The 16,789-nt window shown below is 41.6% G+C and overlaps 2 protein-coding genes and 4 non-coding genes across 8 annotated transcripts in view; 2 read left to right on the top strand and 4 right to left on the bottom strand.

Annotated features, from left to right (window-relative positions):
• The window catches only part of macrod1 (mono-ADP ribosylhydrolase 1), a 110,542-nt gene extending 106,617 nt beyond the window's left edge, over window positions 1-3,925 (bottom strand). For both annotated transcript variants that reach the window (XM_047585511.1, XM_047585509.1), the window contains exons 1-3: window positions 3,365-3,925; window positions 2,522-2,620; window positions 1,397-1,504 (exon numbers count right to left, since the gene is read on the bottom strand). In XM_047585511.1, the coding sequence (XP_047441467.1) occupies window positions 1,397-1,504; window positions 2,522-2,620; window positions 3,365-3,785 (628 nt within the window). In that variant the 5' untranslated portion in view covers window positions 3,786-3,925. The remainder of the gene's footprint in view (window positions 1-1,396; window positions 1,505-2,521; window positions 2,621-3,364) is intronic.
• Window positions 3,926-4,785: 860 nt separating this feature from the next.
• Window positions 4,786-16,788, top strand: fermt3b (FERM domain containing kindlin 3b). 2 transcript variants are annotated; one of them, XM_047585508.1, is made up of 15 exons: window positions 4,786-4,952; window positions 6,264-6,388; window positions 7,982-8,215; window positions 11,362-11,478; window positions 11,935-12,103; window positions 12,847-12,949; window positions 13,067-13,174; window positions 13,300-13,434; window positions 13,627-13,673; window positions 13,776-13,900; window positions 14,047-14,153; window positions 14,273-14,494; window positions 14,806-14,930; window positions 15,704-15,845; window positions 15,980-16,788. In XM_047585508.1, the coding sequence occupies exons 2-15, from the start codon at window positions 6,265-6,267 to the stop codon at window positions 16,157-16,159; spliced, it is 1,938 nt and encodes a 645-aa protein (XP_047441464.1). In that variant the 5' UTR covers window positions 4,786-4,952; window position 6,264; the 3' UTR covers window positions 16,160-16,788. The 2 variants fall into 2 exon arrangements, with proteins under 2 accessions (XP_047441464.1, XP_047441463.1); XM_047585507.1 differs by having other exon boundaries at window positions 4,787-4,952; window positions 6,214-6,388.
• Window positions 6,840-6,911, top strand: trnaw-cca. Its single transcript has one exon. It is a non-coding gene; the product is annotated as a tRNA-Trp (tRNA).
• trnaw-cca lies at window positions 7,429-7,500 on the bottom strand. The gene has a single exon. It is a non-coding gene; the product is annotated as a tRNA-Trp (tRNA).
• trnaw-cca lies at window positions 8,943-9,014 on the bottom strand. Its single transcript has one exon. It is a non-coding gene; the product is annotated as a tRNA-Trp (tRNA).
• On the bottom strand, window positions 9,338-9,409 carry trnaw-cca. The gene has a single exon. It is a non-coding gene; the product is annotated as a tRNA-Trp (tRNA).
• Window position 16,789: the final 1 nt, after the last annotated feature.

The following is a 16,789-nucleotide window of genomic DNA, read 5'->3' as shown; positions in this document are numbered from 1 at the left end:
TTATAAAATTATGTTTATTTTATGACATATCTATTCGCTTTAATAGCATGCTAGCAAAGGCAAAAATTTGATGCACACAATAATAATGGTTAGCTCTGGCTTGGCTCCTTATTTTATGTCTTTTGTATTGTTTGGTGTTTGAAAAAAAATCATTTTTTCACAAAGTGTTTATATTTATTAGCTCGGTAACCAAAGCTCAAATAATTTGCGCCGTATTTAAGGGGTTAATGGCCACATACCTGTAACCTAGCAGAGCTGAGATGATGACGGCTGCCGTCAGAGATGTAAGATGTGACAGAGAAATAAGTATTAAGGATGAAAGGTGAAATGCTGATTGGTTGTAGGCACGCCCAGTTGATTACAGAGGTTTTTTTTTTTCTCTATATCCATTGTAACACGCCCAGCAATGAAATGGCATCAACACATGCTAACGTACGTAACAGACTGAATAAAAACCGCAGTCCTTTAAAAAAATAATCAACAAGCTAACACATACTGAAAATTACCAATAGATGCAGTTCTTGCAGTCGGTTAATGCAAGAACTGTAAACGATAACAGATGTTTTGTTGCCAAACAGAACGGCTGGCCTACACTACAAACCCAAGACATAAAGAGGCAATGAATTTGGGGTGTAATAACCCCCAACAAGTCTTTCACGCTGAGTGAACGCACGGCATTTCCAAACCATTTATTTTGTGGTGCCCATTTAATGTCGTAAACTACTACTACGTACTTGATGTGGCTCCTAAATAAAACTGTAAATAGCTGTCTTAACTGGCAGCCGATTCACTCTAAAGACTAGGTGGACTTTTTAAAAGTCACAGGAGTTATTTTACAGTTTTTTTTTTTCCAAGAAGCCTGCCCATAGCTGCTTGGTACCGGGGCTTTTGCGGGCTTTTGAAGTTTCCAGGGAGCTACTCAGCAGTCCTTCTCAATCTCATCCGTTCTGTTGTTCTCTTATTCCTTTGTACCATGCTGGATTAAAGAAAGTTTCACAGCATGTCGGTAACAATGTAAAAGCCTGTAGCTGTCCCTCCCACACACTGAGGAAACATAATACCCATAATCACAGCACAAACTTCTCACAGGTGTTGTGTGATAGATTTATGTACGTGCACATCGGTGCAGAGACGGGCTGGAGGCTGCACTCCGTTCAGCACCGAGTTGTTAAATACATAATCCTTCCTCGTGTTTCCTTCTGGCTAGCCTTTCTTCCTATCATTCTTGTGCACGCATTTCTTTTATTCTCCCGTTTACTTTTGTCACAAATAGGTTACCAAAATAAAAGCACGCTTTATCTCATTTTATTTTATCTTGTGTAGCATCAAATAATTAGTGACCGTGCTGGTCCAGTCTCTCCTGAGAGAAATACACACTGGCTCAGCCTGCACATACCTGCATTGACAATGGCATCTATCTCAAGCTTGGTGATGTCGCCACTATAGAGGGAAATCTTCTGGTCCAACTTCTCATTCCTCTCGTAGGCACCCGATTTAGAAGCATCTGATGATGAAGCACAGACACAGTGCATTCAATCTCAGGGCCAATTTTATTCACCAAGTAATCTCTGTCAGTAATTATTTAACGTTGAATTATTACCACAGTGAATTTTAATTTCAATAATCATGCAAGGGGGAACTAGTCAGGATGAACAAATGAAGCTAAACAGTAATTCAAAAAAAGCTGTGATAGTAGCAACATTATTGTGCATTTCTTTTTTAGTCTATTCAGATCCACCAAGAAAAGATTTTCCCCCTGAGAAGAGTCTGTTCTGCTTTATAGATTCTGGTACAAAACCAGGATATACATTCACTAAGGTAAAGACAAACCAAACTAAATAACTAGCAGCAACAAAGGCTGACTGATCACCTCATGTCACCTGTGTCTGGGTCAAAAAAAAGGTGCACTTGGTGGCAACAACGGTGGCCGTCGCCATGCCAATGACTTGCTTCTAAGTGTATTTGTTCTAGATCATGATGCGGCGAAACATCTGTAAACATGAAGGTTAAGAAAACAAAAAAAGCCTTCCACAATTGTGGAATAATTTGCCTCTACACCTCGGACAGACCTTTTTCTCTGTCTGTTTTCAAGGGTCACTTCTTCAAAACCATCTCTTCTCCTTGGCCTTTGGCACCTTGTAAGATGTTCCCTTTATTTTATTTTAATACGCTCTTGTCTTTTTTACTTACTTCTGTTCAGCACTTTGATGTTTTTAAAGTGCTTTATAGATAAAGTTGGATTGTATTCTTTGTTTACTTTTGTCATTTCCATGTGGTCTCTCTCACTGATGTAACGTTCTGCACAGCTGTTGTCCCCAGTATAAGAGGTTGACTAAATTGACATAATTACCATAAATGGACAAAGAAAACATTTTAAACTAGTATGCAACACTTTAATATATGTAAAAAGCCCAAATATTGTTGTTTCCTCCCAGCCCTGTGTCAAACAAAGGAAAAAGGGCCACTGCCACAGAAGACTGAACAAATTGGACAGTGACGTGACTGATGTTGGGTGTCTGACCTGCAGTGGGGGTCCACACTGGGATGTCATCCAGAGGCACAGAGTTAGAAGTCCTGTAGTACTGACGCCTGTCCTTCACAGACAGAGAGAGCAAGAAGTCTACGGGAAGAAGTTGGAGGAAGAGAGAAGTTGTTAGCTACACATTAAAGAAACTTTTTGTTCAATATTTATTCGTTAAGGAACAAGAGACTCATACTTAATCGAAGAAAAGATTAATGAACAGATCAAAATAGGTCACATCAGGTGGCTTAAATGTAAATGGTCAGCGGTTACAGCACTTTTATAACAAAAGTTTTGCAACCGTATACTCAGCTAGACTTCAGCATGGATGGTAATGTTTAAATTCACTAATTTGTGCTTTTTTTTAATGAACACAGCAGTAATATGTGAGCATCTCAACAGAAATGACTTTAGGGCTGCAGCATTAATACTGTTGATAATGATTTCTAATTAGCCACTAGGCTTGACATTTTAAAGATCAACTAAGCAATTACTTGATAATTAAAATGGTCGTCTAGCCTCCAAAATGTAAGCTGCTCATAAAAATCTAAAAGTGACTTCCATGGTGTTGTTTTTACACCATTTATAGTAAAGTACAGCAACTCTATTTACGTGTTACAGAACACAAAATAAATGTTATATTTGTCATTCTTATATTTAGCTGTAACGCTTTCAGTTTGAGAGGTCTTGAGAATATATCTGTATTTATAGAGACTGACAGCTGGACAGGTGTTGAGGTCATGTGACACCACACATGTTGCTCTTCAGTTTGTTGTCTAAGAAACCTCCAGCAGGTTTCAAAGAAAGCGCAGATCTCTCCTGGTTTTGGCCAAGCATTCTCACCTTTGGCCTCCTTCCAGTCTCCGTCGGCGGAGTTCAGGTTAACTTTGAGGGCCATGGCGGTGAAAGTTCCGGTGTGGAGAGACTGGACCAGCGCGGCCGCGGTCACTCCGAGGGTGGCCCCGAGGGCGAACTTGCCCAGCCAGCCTCTCCCTCCCTGGGGTAAGAAGGAGGCGCTGCCGTGGCCGGATTTCCAAAGTGTCGTTGTAGTTGAGAACTTGTCGGCTCGGAGGGCAGCATTAATATGGCCGCGGACAGGACTTGTCGCTGGCTTTGGTCCCAGCTGGCGGCTCTGAGGAGTTAAAATGTGTTTGAACTTGACACCGGCTGTCTGGAAGTCAGCAGCTCGGACACGGGACAGTCGGCCGGTGGTGCACGGCACGGTTCCGATGAGCGAAACCCAAGCTGACATTGGCAGCGCCATTCTCGACTGACAACGAGGGGGGTAGTGGTTCTGCAACTTCGCAGAGATCTGAAACAAGCCACACCGTCGTTAGGTTTCGCTTTTCATGCGGACGCTCACTTCCCATGTGCCATTTTTGTTTTGGAAGTTAACGCGAGGAATGTACCATTTACAAGGGGTGAATGCCGAATGTCTCTAAATGACTAAAATATCATTGTATAAGCTAAATCATAAATGCTGTGCCCAGTGCCGGTATTATATACGTATTAGTGCTGCTAGTGAATGCAATCTGCTACAACTAGGCCAGCGTGGTTTTATTTTTCAATTGTACAGTGACTCCACACCCTGACTCGGGTGACATGGCAGAGCCGGAACCAACGACCGCTAGTTTACGCCTCCTTCACGACTGTCGTAATTATGAGTATTAAATGATGAGTGCCATTAAGGGAACATCATTCCGTAGTCCCAAAAATGCATGTGGTCTCTCTCTGACCATTTTTACAGTACATCTGAAAGCCAAAATAATAAACACAGTTGTGGTTCAAGGAAGATTAGGTCTCACGATACATTTTATTACCTAAAGATAGAATTCATTTTCACAATTTCACAGGTCAAACCAGGAAGACAGTAGATTATGGTGTTTTGTTTTCTATTATCCTTATTTTTGTTAATAGTATATCATAGAACTAACACATCTTTTTTTTCTTATTTTGTGACTTGTGGCTCACAATCCACACCTTAAAATAACTCATGGCAGATTTTGCAACACACAAAATATGTCCATTTCTGCATGCGAATTCAAACTTTCCTAAAAACAGAGAGTATTAATGTGTGTTTTTTTACCCATTTAACTGATACTGTCTTTGAGATGTTCTCCACGCACACACACATACATTGCCTAATATGTATAGCTCACTCAGCCTGTCAGTCAAAGCTTGAGGCCTTTTCACATTTCCGCCTGGCGGAAACTGACAAAAAAAAAAAAAAAAAAGGAACAAGCCATTTTTGATACAAGTGACACAAGCAGCGCAGACACTGCTCCACAGACCACAACCCGCCCAACCCAAGAGAGACAAAACTGCTGCGCTTTCTCACCCAATACCTGGGAAACTTCTTCAAAAGATCTGACAGCGACACTGGGGTACCCCAATTACCACTTCTCAAAGCCTTGGACAGAGGAGACCAACGGTACTGTCTTTTAAAGTTTGTGTGTCTGTAGGTATGATAGTGAGATTGAAAGCAGCGGACAGAGAGAAAGTAACGGCAGTGCACGTACACTTACGACACTTCTCTATTAAGAATATAGCTCTGGGGTCATTTATAAGGGCACGTCACTACATAAATACAATGTTAAAATATGAACTGGTCATATATTAGAATTTATACTTAGAAACACGTGGATTAAAAGACTTTCCGCCTCTTTAGGAACTACAGAGGCGTCAGGATGTCATCTATGCACTGTCATGCCACCGTCTGTGTTAGTTTTCAAACACACACATATATGAGACAAACCCACACTTTAATCCTAACACGTAATATCTTTAGTGTTACATTGTATTACATTATCACATTAAAGATGGGATTGTATTAACAATGGATGAACTTCTTGCCTTGGGCGGGTCAGAAAGCGGAAGTGTGCGTCCATGGTGATAGTTCAAGTCAGAAACAGGAAGTTCTCATCAAACTGGATGTGGCATACTGTGTGTGTGTGTGTGTGTGTGTGTGTGTGTGTGTGTGTGTGTGCGTGTGCGTGCGTGTGTTGGTATTCCTCACTATCATGTGATATCAATTCTTGTGTTAAAGTTAGTTTTTTTCTCTCGGTTGACTGAAATGTGAGTGTGAGGTCACGTATCATCTCTTTGCCACATTTAATGTGAGTCCTGAGAAACTGAAGCTGTAAAATTTGGTCTCATATTAAAAATCAAGTGAGTTTTTATCAGTTACACTAATTCTACGTTTCACAGCAGCTTTATCCTTCGTGAAAATGAATTATAAATGCATTGGTTCAGCATCTTAATGCACTCATGTGAAATTAATATAGAAAACATGAATATGTATTAGCAGTGCAATTACCATATTTTCTGTTGCAATGTTGGTCTGGATCTTGTTTCTGAGAGTTTTAAATATATTTTTTTAAGCACATTAACTATTTATTAATGTATCAAGGTAATTGCTCACTTGTTATATAAAATAATAATCACCAAAACACTCCCCATGACACAATTGAACACACAGACCTGAGGAGCTTGTGTTTGCACGTTGTTAGGTAAACAAATGAATGAGTAATCTCAACTAAGTCATCATCTTTCAATTTTGTTCATCTCCTTCAGGTCTGTTTATTTTTGTCACATGAATATTTTTTTCCGCACATTTCAGAGTTTGTAACTAACACTTTCACTGTTTCTCTCCATGTTTCTTTCCTGCTTTCTTGTCGTCCCTTCTCTGTCAGACCTGTCTCCTGCATTTCTCCCTCACTCTCCCCTTCTGTCTTTTTCCCAGTATGGCGGCGTGGGACCTGTCTGTCACCGTGGAGGACCTGGGGCCAGATGCCCCACCTGTCACCCTGAGCGTGGCCTCTGAACTCCACGTCGGGGGAGTTATCCTCAAGCTGGTGGAAAAGACACGTGGGTCACTCTGTCTGTTTTCTTCTGGTTATGTCCCAGCCACACTGCCCACACCGAAACAGTATCACATATAATATAATATAATATAATATAATATAATATAATATAATATAATATAATATAATATAATATAATACACAAGTGAATGATAGAACGGTCCCGCTCTAAATCTTAGCTTCTTGAAGCTTTATATAGTTCAGTTTATCATCAGAAAGGTGTTAATTCAACTGAATGATTACTTCGGAGGGTGTAGTTTCCGGTGCTGTTAAACTGGGCTGAATTAAACACAAAGGTGTGTCTGTTCTCTAGCCATTATTCACCGCCTCCATTGGTCAGTGTCTCCAGATTAGCTGATGTCATGAAGTTGTTGGTTCAGATCTTCCCTCTGGTGACTCTGGAGGTGGCAGGAACGAATCAGCCGCCACCAGTGGTCACTATCCCGTATTCAGCTGACTCTGTGGCGCAACGGTAGCGCGTCTGACTCCAGATCAGAAGGTTGCGTGTTCAAATCACGTCAGGGTCAATTTATTGGTTATTTTATGTGTAGTTCTTAAAAACTCTGCATTGGTAAAACCTGAACCTGTCAGACTCTGAAAAACTTCAATGTTTTCAATCCTCTTATACTCACCAAGGGGAACTAATAAACCAGATTATCTATACACTGCGGTAATGACATAGGAAACCATTTGCAAGCTCCATATTGGTCGCATACATAATGTTGCACTGTGGAATTATTCAACAGTAATTGTAAATGCCAGAATTGTGTAGACTTTCAAATCATTGCTGAGACCAGTGCTTTTTACAGAACCTGTGAACTCACGTCAGGGCCAGTTTGTTTATTTAGCCGTGAGAAACCTCAGTGTGTTCAGCTCAGTGGTGTCAGGATGTTACGTTCAAGTCAAAGAGCGGATGCTGTTCATTGCTGTGAGTCTAAATCCTCCTGTTCAGTCACATCCAGTACAACTAAAGCTTATGAACATGCAACCTTCTGATCCACCGTCAGACATGCCACACAACTTCAACGTTTCTCATAAAGAAATTGACCCTGACGTGATTTGAACACGCAACCTTCTGATCTGGAGTCAGACGCGCTACCGTTGCGCCACAGAGTCAGCTGAATGTGGCATAGTGACCACTGGTGGCGGTTGATCCGTTACTGCCACCTCCGGAGTCACCAGAGGGCAGAATGTTTTTGAGCGCTGCGCCTCACTCTATGATTCACATTCCTTCTGACCCATGTGAACGGTTCTGATAGGGTTTACACAAGCAGTTTAAGTAAAACCCACTATTAAGCAAATTGTTAATTTTAATGAATATGAAGAGCTAATTGTCAAAGAGCGACTAAGCTAAGTGATGTTAGCTTAGCTCAATCAAAGTTCCATATACACGTACAAAAAACAAACAAACAAAGAAAAAAACAAGACAATATAGTTTGTGGCGCGTACAGACTGTAAAAGCAAATTTGACCCTGGGGACAATAAGCTATAAATTTGAATCTGAGCGTATAAAACAACAGCAGATTTCACACATTAGTACCTGCAGCTGCTGGATGCCTCATTTCTTATTGACACATATGTTTTTTACTCTTTGCAGAGATCAAGCGTGATTGGTCAGACCATGCCCTGTGGTGGGAGCAGAAGCAGAAGTGGCTGCTGCGCACAACCTGGACTCTGGAGAAATATGGAATCCACGCCGACGCTCGGCTGTTCTTCATGCCCCAACACAAGCCCCTGAGGCTGGGTCTGCCCAACGGCATTACCCTGAGGCTCCGGGCCTGCTTCTCCAGCCCTGTCTTCCAGACCGTGATGGGCATCTGCAGGATGCTCAGTGAGTTTTTCTCTATTCTTCTATTCTTTCTTTTGTTCTTGAAAATCTATCCACGTGTAAAAATTCATATCAAAAACATTTTTTTTTTCTTTTTGTCACCTAACTTTCTCAGACATTTTGCTGATCATAAGTTCTCATACAGTGGATTAGCCTTTCGCAACACGGAGCTGTGTAAAAGTGTGTCAATAATATATTGGAGTGTAACTGGCAGTAACAACACTCCAACACCATTGCCAGGAAACAAGACGTTCACCATCTGCTTCATGCTTTCATTTAGTCTAATTTTGGCACTTCTTGGTCTCAATTCCTCACTAGAAATCCCCAGGAGGCGACAGCAGACTGGAAATGTTCTGAAAAGCACTGGGCAGAGGGAGAGTAAAGAGATCTGTAAAATAGCAAAGACGCAAATTAAAAAAAAAGCTCACAAATAAGAACATGTCAGTGATTATTATTCTTCACAGTGGATTTACATGCCATGTGTTCCTGGAATTTCTCTCCACGAGAATGAGGAAACCCTTTACTTGCAGCATCAGCCTTATGGGACAGACAGTCCCACCCTTGGTGCTTAATTTGTGATCTTGCATACACAAAATGACAAGGTTATTTTTGTTCCATGCACACGAACCATAAATTAGTTTTGAAGTTCAAAACAAAGTCATGTTTTCGGTTCTGCTAACCATAAACTGGTGGTTTTTTTTAAGTAGTCACCGTGTGGTAGCAAATAAATTGACCCTGACGTGATTTGAACACGCAACCTTCTGATCTGGAGTCAGACGCGCTACCGTTGCGCCACAGAGTCCATAAAAACCTGAAGTGAGAAATACTGACTGCACGTCATGTGTATTATTGTTTACCAACTCTCTTGCGATGTGGAGTTGCTGTACCCCACATGTAATTTGATTAAAACATGTAATCGTTTGACAGCACTTTTTTAAAATAACATAATGTGGGACTATGTATGTAACTAACAAGGTATTCAACCATTTGTTTTCTTTCAGAAACAGATCTGATATGATCGTGTTAGTGGGTGTAGATTAGCTTGTTAACAGTTCTCAGATACCGTTAACTGATATTTGTCTTGTTCAGTAGAACAAAGATGTATGAAGCAAGAAAGTAAAGGTGTGACCCTGACGTGATTTGAACACGCAACCTTCTGATCTGGAGTCAGACGCGCTACCGTTGCGCCACAGAGTCTGGGTGACCCGGTCAGCTGGATCAGTCGTCAGATAGCTGGGAAACGCTGACCACTGGTGGTGGGGGATATTATTGCCATCAACGTACATGTCACTGGAGGTTGTTCTAGTGCTGGGGAAGTACCTACAATGGAAAAAGAGATAAAAAAAATAAATAAATAAAACCTAAATATGGAAGGAGGGAAGTACAATTTATTTATGTACATGCAAAAAAGTGGGTTCTTCCCGCAACATTTATAGGACGTTTAACATGCCTTTAGTAGTGGAATCGGAGCATTTTAACTGCATTATTTCCCATTTGGTTCATTCATCAGTGATAATGGCGACTTATGCTGCCAACTACTGGGTAAATGTAAAACACAGTGAGGCCTCTGGTGACTCAGATGTTACATTCTGATCTGGAGTCAAACACTCCATCGTTGCACCACAGAGTCACTATTAAAAGGTGTGTTTATGTTGAATGTGTTGAAAATAAGTGCATGACACAGGCACTAAACTCGTGACAACTGAACAGAGCCACATTTACAATAAAGCCTTATATAACCCCTGTTAACTACGTTGCACCACAGAGTCAGCTAAGGTATCAAAAAATAGAACAGAATAGAATAGAATAGCCTACGTCACTGTGACATCACAATGTTAACTGAGGTAAACAGACGGGGGCTTAAGGCAAACACTGTCACTTTCAACCATGAAATGTCTCTTACTGTATTTTTGGCTGCTAAAAAAATAAATTTTGGTTTTGCTTTGACAATTAGAAGCAAGGATTGTAGGGAGACAATCAACAAGGTGCACACTTAGTATTAAGTCAGATTAATATAGAACGCATTATCAGCTTCAGGCTGTAAAACGTTATGGGTTAGACTAAATCGTCACTGGAATTAGTAAAGTTAATCATTATTTAGGGGATTCTTTTTACTGCTAGGTAACGCAACATTAGTTGGGTGTTTCACGGGTGTCCAAGCAGAAGTTACATTTACATACTTTACCCTCCACAGTGGTTCCGCTTACTTCTTGTAAAGTCTTTGTCGGAGAGGCTTCGATTGATAATAAACAGCCCCTCTGTGCGCATATGGACAAAGGTCATCGTTCAAATTCTTCTATTGCAAGTCTTGCACATGTCCATTCGAGACACAGGCGTATAATGATGTGTATGCCTTCAGCTTCTCTTTCGTGTCTCAATTAGGTACGTGTAAATGTCTGCCCATTGCATTGTGGGCAATCCTATCAAATAATCCATTACTCACCGGATGGACAACTTAACAAATTACATTAAGTTAATCATTATTTCAGGGATTCTTGTTTCACATTAATGCTAATGCTAATCACGAACTAACTAGCCCGCGTGTTTTAGGGCTGTTGAAGTAGAAGTAGAAGTTGCATTTACTACCTCCACAGTGGTTCCACTTACTTCTTGTAATATCTTTGTTGGAGAGGCTTCACTTGATAAAGACAGACCAGAGTTCGTCCCCTCTGTGTCCTCTTTCATTCAAATCGTCCATACAGTGAGTGGGATTGTAGGAGTCGGTGAATGTAGTCCCATGAGTCAGAGTCAACTTTTTAAAATAACACTCACGGTCTTGGGGAGTGAATGTATTAGTATATTCTCTAAAATATGCGTTTCCCTTGTCCGTTCTTGCCAAAACAGTCCACTGAAATATGCTAACCACCGTTTACAGGCTATAGTGTTTTAGATCTGTTGCATCCAGTTAAGCCCCGCCCCTCAATATACATCATATTGATTACAACCCTTGAAGGGGTCTATAGGTATCAAAAAATGACCCCCAATCTGTTTATTGAACAAATGTATTTACATATGAACACTATGGGTCATCTTATCATCTCAGTACCTCAACATCAATGTTTGTGTTGGATTATTGCTGAGGCATACTTTGTTCAACAAATCTAAACCATTTTGCCTCCATTCTTTCTCTCTCTCTGTTACCTCCACAGACATCCGTCGCCCTGAAGAGCTTTCCCTCCTTCGGCCTGTGGAGGAGAAGAAGAAAAAGAAAGATAAAGACTTGGCAGTGGAGATTTACGACCTGACCGAGGTGCCCCTTTCCTCGGGTACACTCATCGCATTTTATTTGCCTTGCGGGCACGGCACGCACAAGTGATGGCTTTTGCTTGAAAATTAAATAACTTTGAATTTTCATAATTCGTAGTCTCCAAACACCAAAAACATGGATTTAATGCACTGTTACAGTTTTCATCTGTGACAGTTCAACCAGTGCAGGATTACTGTGGCAATTTTTCAGTCAAGTCATAGCACCAGCATCAGTTTTCTATGTGTAGTGATAGAAAATCTCCACATTTTTAATGACTCTAGTCTGAGGGATGATAAGGCCCGAGCAGCAGAGAAGAAGAGCAATGAAACAAACATTTGTTTAGCTAAGACAGTTATGTTAAGTAGCAATTCAGCCGCTGTGTATGACTCTACAAACTGAGCCATCTGTTAGAGATTACAACGTTTTCTTCTTGGAAAATGCGACTGTGACGCCCTTACTCCCACTTCCTTTGCAGTGTCCCGTCCCTGTCTGTACAACGGCATGCCGGCTCACTTTGCCGACTCAGCTCAGACGGAGGCCATCTACAAGATGCTGTCTGTCACTCAGCCTCCCCCCGCCCCCGAGGTCATAGCCAAGCAGTACCGCCCAGCGAGCGTGGTGGACAAGGCTCACATCAACGGCAGGTATGCTGACACACTCATGTCACTACAACAGAGGCTGACAGAGATGTTCCCGTTACAATCAGTTATCAAGGAACAGGCTGGATAATGGAACTTGACGGTGATTTGACACAACTTTCTCCTTAACTCGGCACTATGTGGTGTTACGGTAATCAGATTTATCTTCAATAAAGTGTGACTTACCCGATGCATCAGCTATTAAAAGAGGCTGAGCCGTAGCTCAGAGGGCAGTTCAAACCTGCTTATCTTATGTGCATGTTGGCTGAAAAAAAATAACTCCCAACAGTGCCTATAATTGGATTACCTTTGAAGCTGTTTGAAGGTCTTTTATGCTCTGTAATGTGCACTGAAGCGCCGTTCTTTCAGATAAGGCGAGCACACTCAGATGATCATAACACAAATGAGTTTTTTTTTACTTACTTTTATTTTTGATTTCTTTGCCTCTCTCTTTGAGCTCAAGTTCAAAGCTGCTTTAAACTTGAAGTAGCTACTAATCTTTAGCTGCTGTTGCAAAAAAAAAAAAAAAAAAGACATGAAAAGTCAAAACTTACCTTAAAACAAAATGATCCACTGGTCTAAGAAGTCATACAGTCAGTAACAAAAAATGACTCAAATAAAAAATTGGTCTCGGAATTCACCATATAAAGATAGGATAGTCATATATATGAGATAAATACTACATATGTAATGCATACATGTTATATACAAGTATAAACACAAACACATTTGTTTTCTTTCTCTCTCAGGTGGTTGGACTCATCCCGATCTCTCATGCAGCAGGGCGTCCAAGAAAATGATCGCCTCTGGCTGCGCTTCAAATACTTTGCCTTCTACGATATAGACCCCAAGGTGTGTGCGCATGTCTTGTTTTTCATATATTTTTCATGGATTTTTTTGTGTGTATTTGACATTACAACCCTTCTCTGATCCCACTCCCCTCATTTGTCCGGCCGTTTGGCTCTGCAGTACGATGTTGTGCGTCTGACCCAGCTGTATGAGCAGGCGCGCTGGGCCATCCTACTGGAGGACATCGACTGCACAGAGGAGGAGATGATGCTGTTTGGAGCCCTGCAGGTAGGAAATGCTGCTGCTGGAGGGAAAATATAACGTTTTCAGTTTTTTTTTTTTTTTGTCCTTTTAACACATTTTACAAAGTTTGAAATGTGTCTCACCCCTCTCTTGCTTTCACATTCATGCAGTACCACGTCAGTAAAGTGGCTCAGTCGGAGCCCCAGATAGTGAGCTCGAACGCAGCCATGGACGACCTGGAATCCGCCTTACAGTCTCTGGAAGTCAAGATGGAGGGAGAGAGTAGCTCTGCATCCGAGTTGCTGGTCAGACTTGTGAAATTACTTCCTGCATCAGTTATTTCAGGATACATTCAAGTTGTTAAATGACTGAAGATGTTCCCTGTGTCACCATTTGAAACATAATGTCATAAAGGATGTATCATATAGAAACAAAGGTTATTTGAACAATACGAGAGATGTCAATCATGCAACTGAAAAAAAAAACCTTTCATCCAGGAAAATATGACGGCACCAGAACTCAATGACTACCTGAAGATTTTCAGGTAAGATGAACAGAATGAACAGAAATGGGTGATGCGTTTGTAATTTTAACTCTTGTGAAAAGATGTTTTGGTGAAACTGATAAGTTTGACTGTACAATTCAGACCCAAGAGGCTGACTCTGAAGGGATACAAGCAGTACTGGTTCAAGTTCCAGGACACCTCCATCTCTTATTTCAAGAGCAAAGAGGAGAGCATTGGAGAGCCCATTCAACAGATCAACCTCAAAGGTACGCAATTTTTAATACAAAAAAAATAAGTAAAATAATGAGTAAAACAGAAAAAAAAAATGTTTTTCATACATTCTTCATGGATAATCTGTGGAAATCTCATTTCAGCGCAAAACACTGCTATTTGCTTTTTGTCCTGAATGCAGGATGTGAAGTGGCTCCAGACGTTAATGTGGCAGCACAGAAGTTCCTTATCAGGCTCCTAATACCAGCACCTGAGGGCATGAATGAGGTCTATCTGCGCTGTGAGAACGTGAGGCCCCTGTCTTTTCCACCACCTCCATTTCAACACCTCTATCTTTGTCTCTCCACCTCAGCTCTGCCCACAGTCACACCTGTCTCTCTCTTTGCTCTGTGTCTGGTGCCCTCCAGGAGCAGCAGTACGCTCAGTGGATGGCTGCGTGTCGGCTGGCCTCCAAAGGCAAGAGCCTCGCAGACAGCAGTTTCCAGAGCGAAATCCAGAGCATCCGCTCCTTCCTGGCTATGCAAAGGACCACCTCCGGTTCCCATGGCAACGCAGCTGCCAATGATGAAAGCATCAACACTCACAGTCTGGTATCACCACGCTACCATAAGAAGTACAAACCCAAACAGGTACAGGAAGACGTGGAACTTTTATAAAATGGCCCAAAACATAGCAGATATGATGTGTTATAATTCCAGTAGGCAGCTACAGCAGCTACAGCAGAGCATTCATTGATCCTTTATACTGAGGATGACATTTAGCAGTGGCCTTAATTACCAACTGAAATGACCATAATCATTTTCCTGGACAGCAGCACGGTAATTTAGTGCAGCTGAGCTAATTGAACATTTCTGCAACTTCAAACTCACCCCGGTTTCTGCTCAAGGCAGCAAAAATATAATTACATCTGATCTTTTACTCTGTGTGCCTGCTCTTCCAGCTGACCCCTCGGATCCTGGACGCGTACCAGAATGTGGCTCAGCTCTCACTGACAGATGCAGTGATGCGCTTCCTGCAGATCTGGCAGGCCCTGCCTGACTTTGGACTCTCATACGTTGTTGTCAGGTTGAGTTTAAATTTTCATTTAAGGAATTTAAGAACTGATCCGGTGCCACTGAACTCATCACAGACAAAGTCTGATGTTGCTGGGTCGATATAAAGCACTGACATTTACTCTTTCTCTACTTTTAATTGAAGTAAATAAATGTTGAAGTTGTAAGTCTGTAATACACCGATCGAGGAAAGTAAGTGACATTGAGCATCTCGTGACAGTGCAATGTTCTGCTGGGAAACTTTTGGACCTGGCATTTATGTGGATGTTACTTAGACTTGTACCACCCACTTAGACCAGACCAGACACCCCCACCCATTAGCAATGATGGCAGCAGCCGTCCCCAGGAGGATGCAGCCTGACACACACACACACACACAAGCCCTAAAAACGGTTTAGGAGCAACTAAAATAAAGCATGAAGAACAGCACAAGGTGTTGACCTGGCCTCCAAATTCACAACTGTTTTGGAGGCACAAGGGAAACGTACACAATAATAGGAGGATGGTCATAATGTTATGCCTGATTGTGTATACTGTATACATTTTTACCAAAGTAGTACTTCAGGGAAATACACAATTCAAGTGGTGTTGACCTGCAGTCAGACTAACGTAATAAAACAATAAATTATTTTTTTGCATTCTTGTTAAGAAACGGTCACAAGTTACCAATAATTCATGGGGATAAATCTTCCCTTCCCAAATTTTGAACTCTATCACAGTATTGACTCTAAACCGATAGATGACTTGAAAATAGTAAGGAAGCTAAAAAACATCTTTGGCCAACAGGTTCAAGGGCAGCCGAAAAGACGAGGTGCTGGGCATCGCCCCCAACCGTCTGATCCGCATCGACCTGGGGGTGGGTGATGTGGTCAAAACCTGGCGCTATAACAACATGAAGCAGTGGAATGTCAACTGGGACATACGACAGGTAAGACAACAAACAGTGTTTCAGGACAGTTTCCACGATTTCAGATTTTGTGTTTAGAAGTGGGCAGGTGTTCGGTTACAAACTATATTTGTCAGCCCTAAATTAAGCTGCTCTTCTTAAACCTCTTCCTACAGGTGGCCATTGAGTTTGAAGGGAACGTGAACATTGCCTTCAGCTGCGTGACAGCTGACTGCAAAATTGTTCACGAGTTTATCGGAGGCTACATTTTCATGTCGACTCGCAGCCGTGAAAAGAGTGACGTGCTTAACGAGGAGCTCTTCCACAAGCTGACCGGCGGCCACGAAGCTCTCTGAGGCTGAAACACACAGACATTACGAAATGGATCCTTCACAGCGCATCAGATCACCTGTGTGTCTCTACGGTGGAAAATCAAATAGGATTTTACATTCGGAGGATAAGAACAGCACGAGAAAGGATCAAAATAACATATTCTGTTCATTGTAAATGTGTTACAGCCGAGCTTATCTCTCCATACACGTACGGATCTTGCGTTTGCTCTCCACACACAAACACTGTTATTTGTAAGCTGCATCAGTGGATGCCAGACTCATGTTCAGACAGTTCAAGACTGCAGTGGTTCTCATGGTGACTTCCCCCTCCCTTCAGGGTGGACTGCTGCTGGGTCAAACCTGGCCTCGGATCAGCGGGATCAACAATCAGACTCACAGAAATATAAAATCAACATCTGATTCAGCCAGCTGCAGCTTTTCCTTCCTTTAACCACTTCTAGACTAAAGTCACGCTTTGTCGAGACCTGCAGACTCACGGTCACTGAGACTTGAATAATAAGTGAAAGTCACTTTAGAGCATTCACAGTATTACCGCTAAGATATGAAAATAAATGCCGATACGAAATGTTCGCCACAAAAAAAACATATGAATAGAAAAGCAATTACTAAAATAAATGTAGTGTTTCACGTTTC

This window comes from Mugil cephalus, chromosome 5 (assembly GCF_022458985.1).
Source record: "Mugil cephalus isolate CIBA_MC_2020 chromosome 5, CIBA_Mcephalus_1.1, whole genome shotgun sequence".
Lineage (NCBI taxonomy): Eukaryota > Metazoa > Chordata > Actinopteri > Mugiliformes > Mugilidae > Mugil > Mugil cephalus.
Note: the sequence above shows the minus strand (reverse complement) of the source record. Positions and strands in the feature narration are given on the sequence as shown.

Coding starts and splice junctions, on each gene's coding strand:
- fermt3b (XM_047585508.1), top strand. CDS start 6,265: ATGGCGGCGTGGGACCTGTCTGTCACCGTGGAGGACCTGGGGCCAGAT. Junction 13,901..14,046: donor TCAACAGATCAACCTCAAAG/GTACGCAATTTT, acceptor TCCTGAATGCAG/GATGTGAAGTGGCTCCAGAC. Junction 15,846..15,979: donor TCAACTGGGACATACGACAG/GTAAGACAACAA, acceptor CTCTTCCTACAG/GTGGCCATTGAGTTTGAAGG.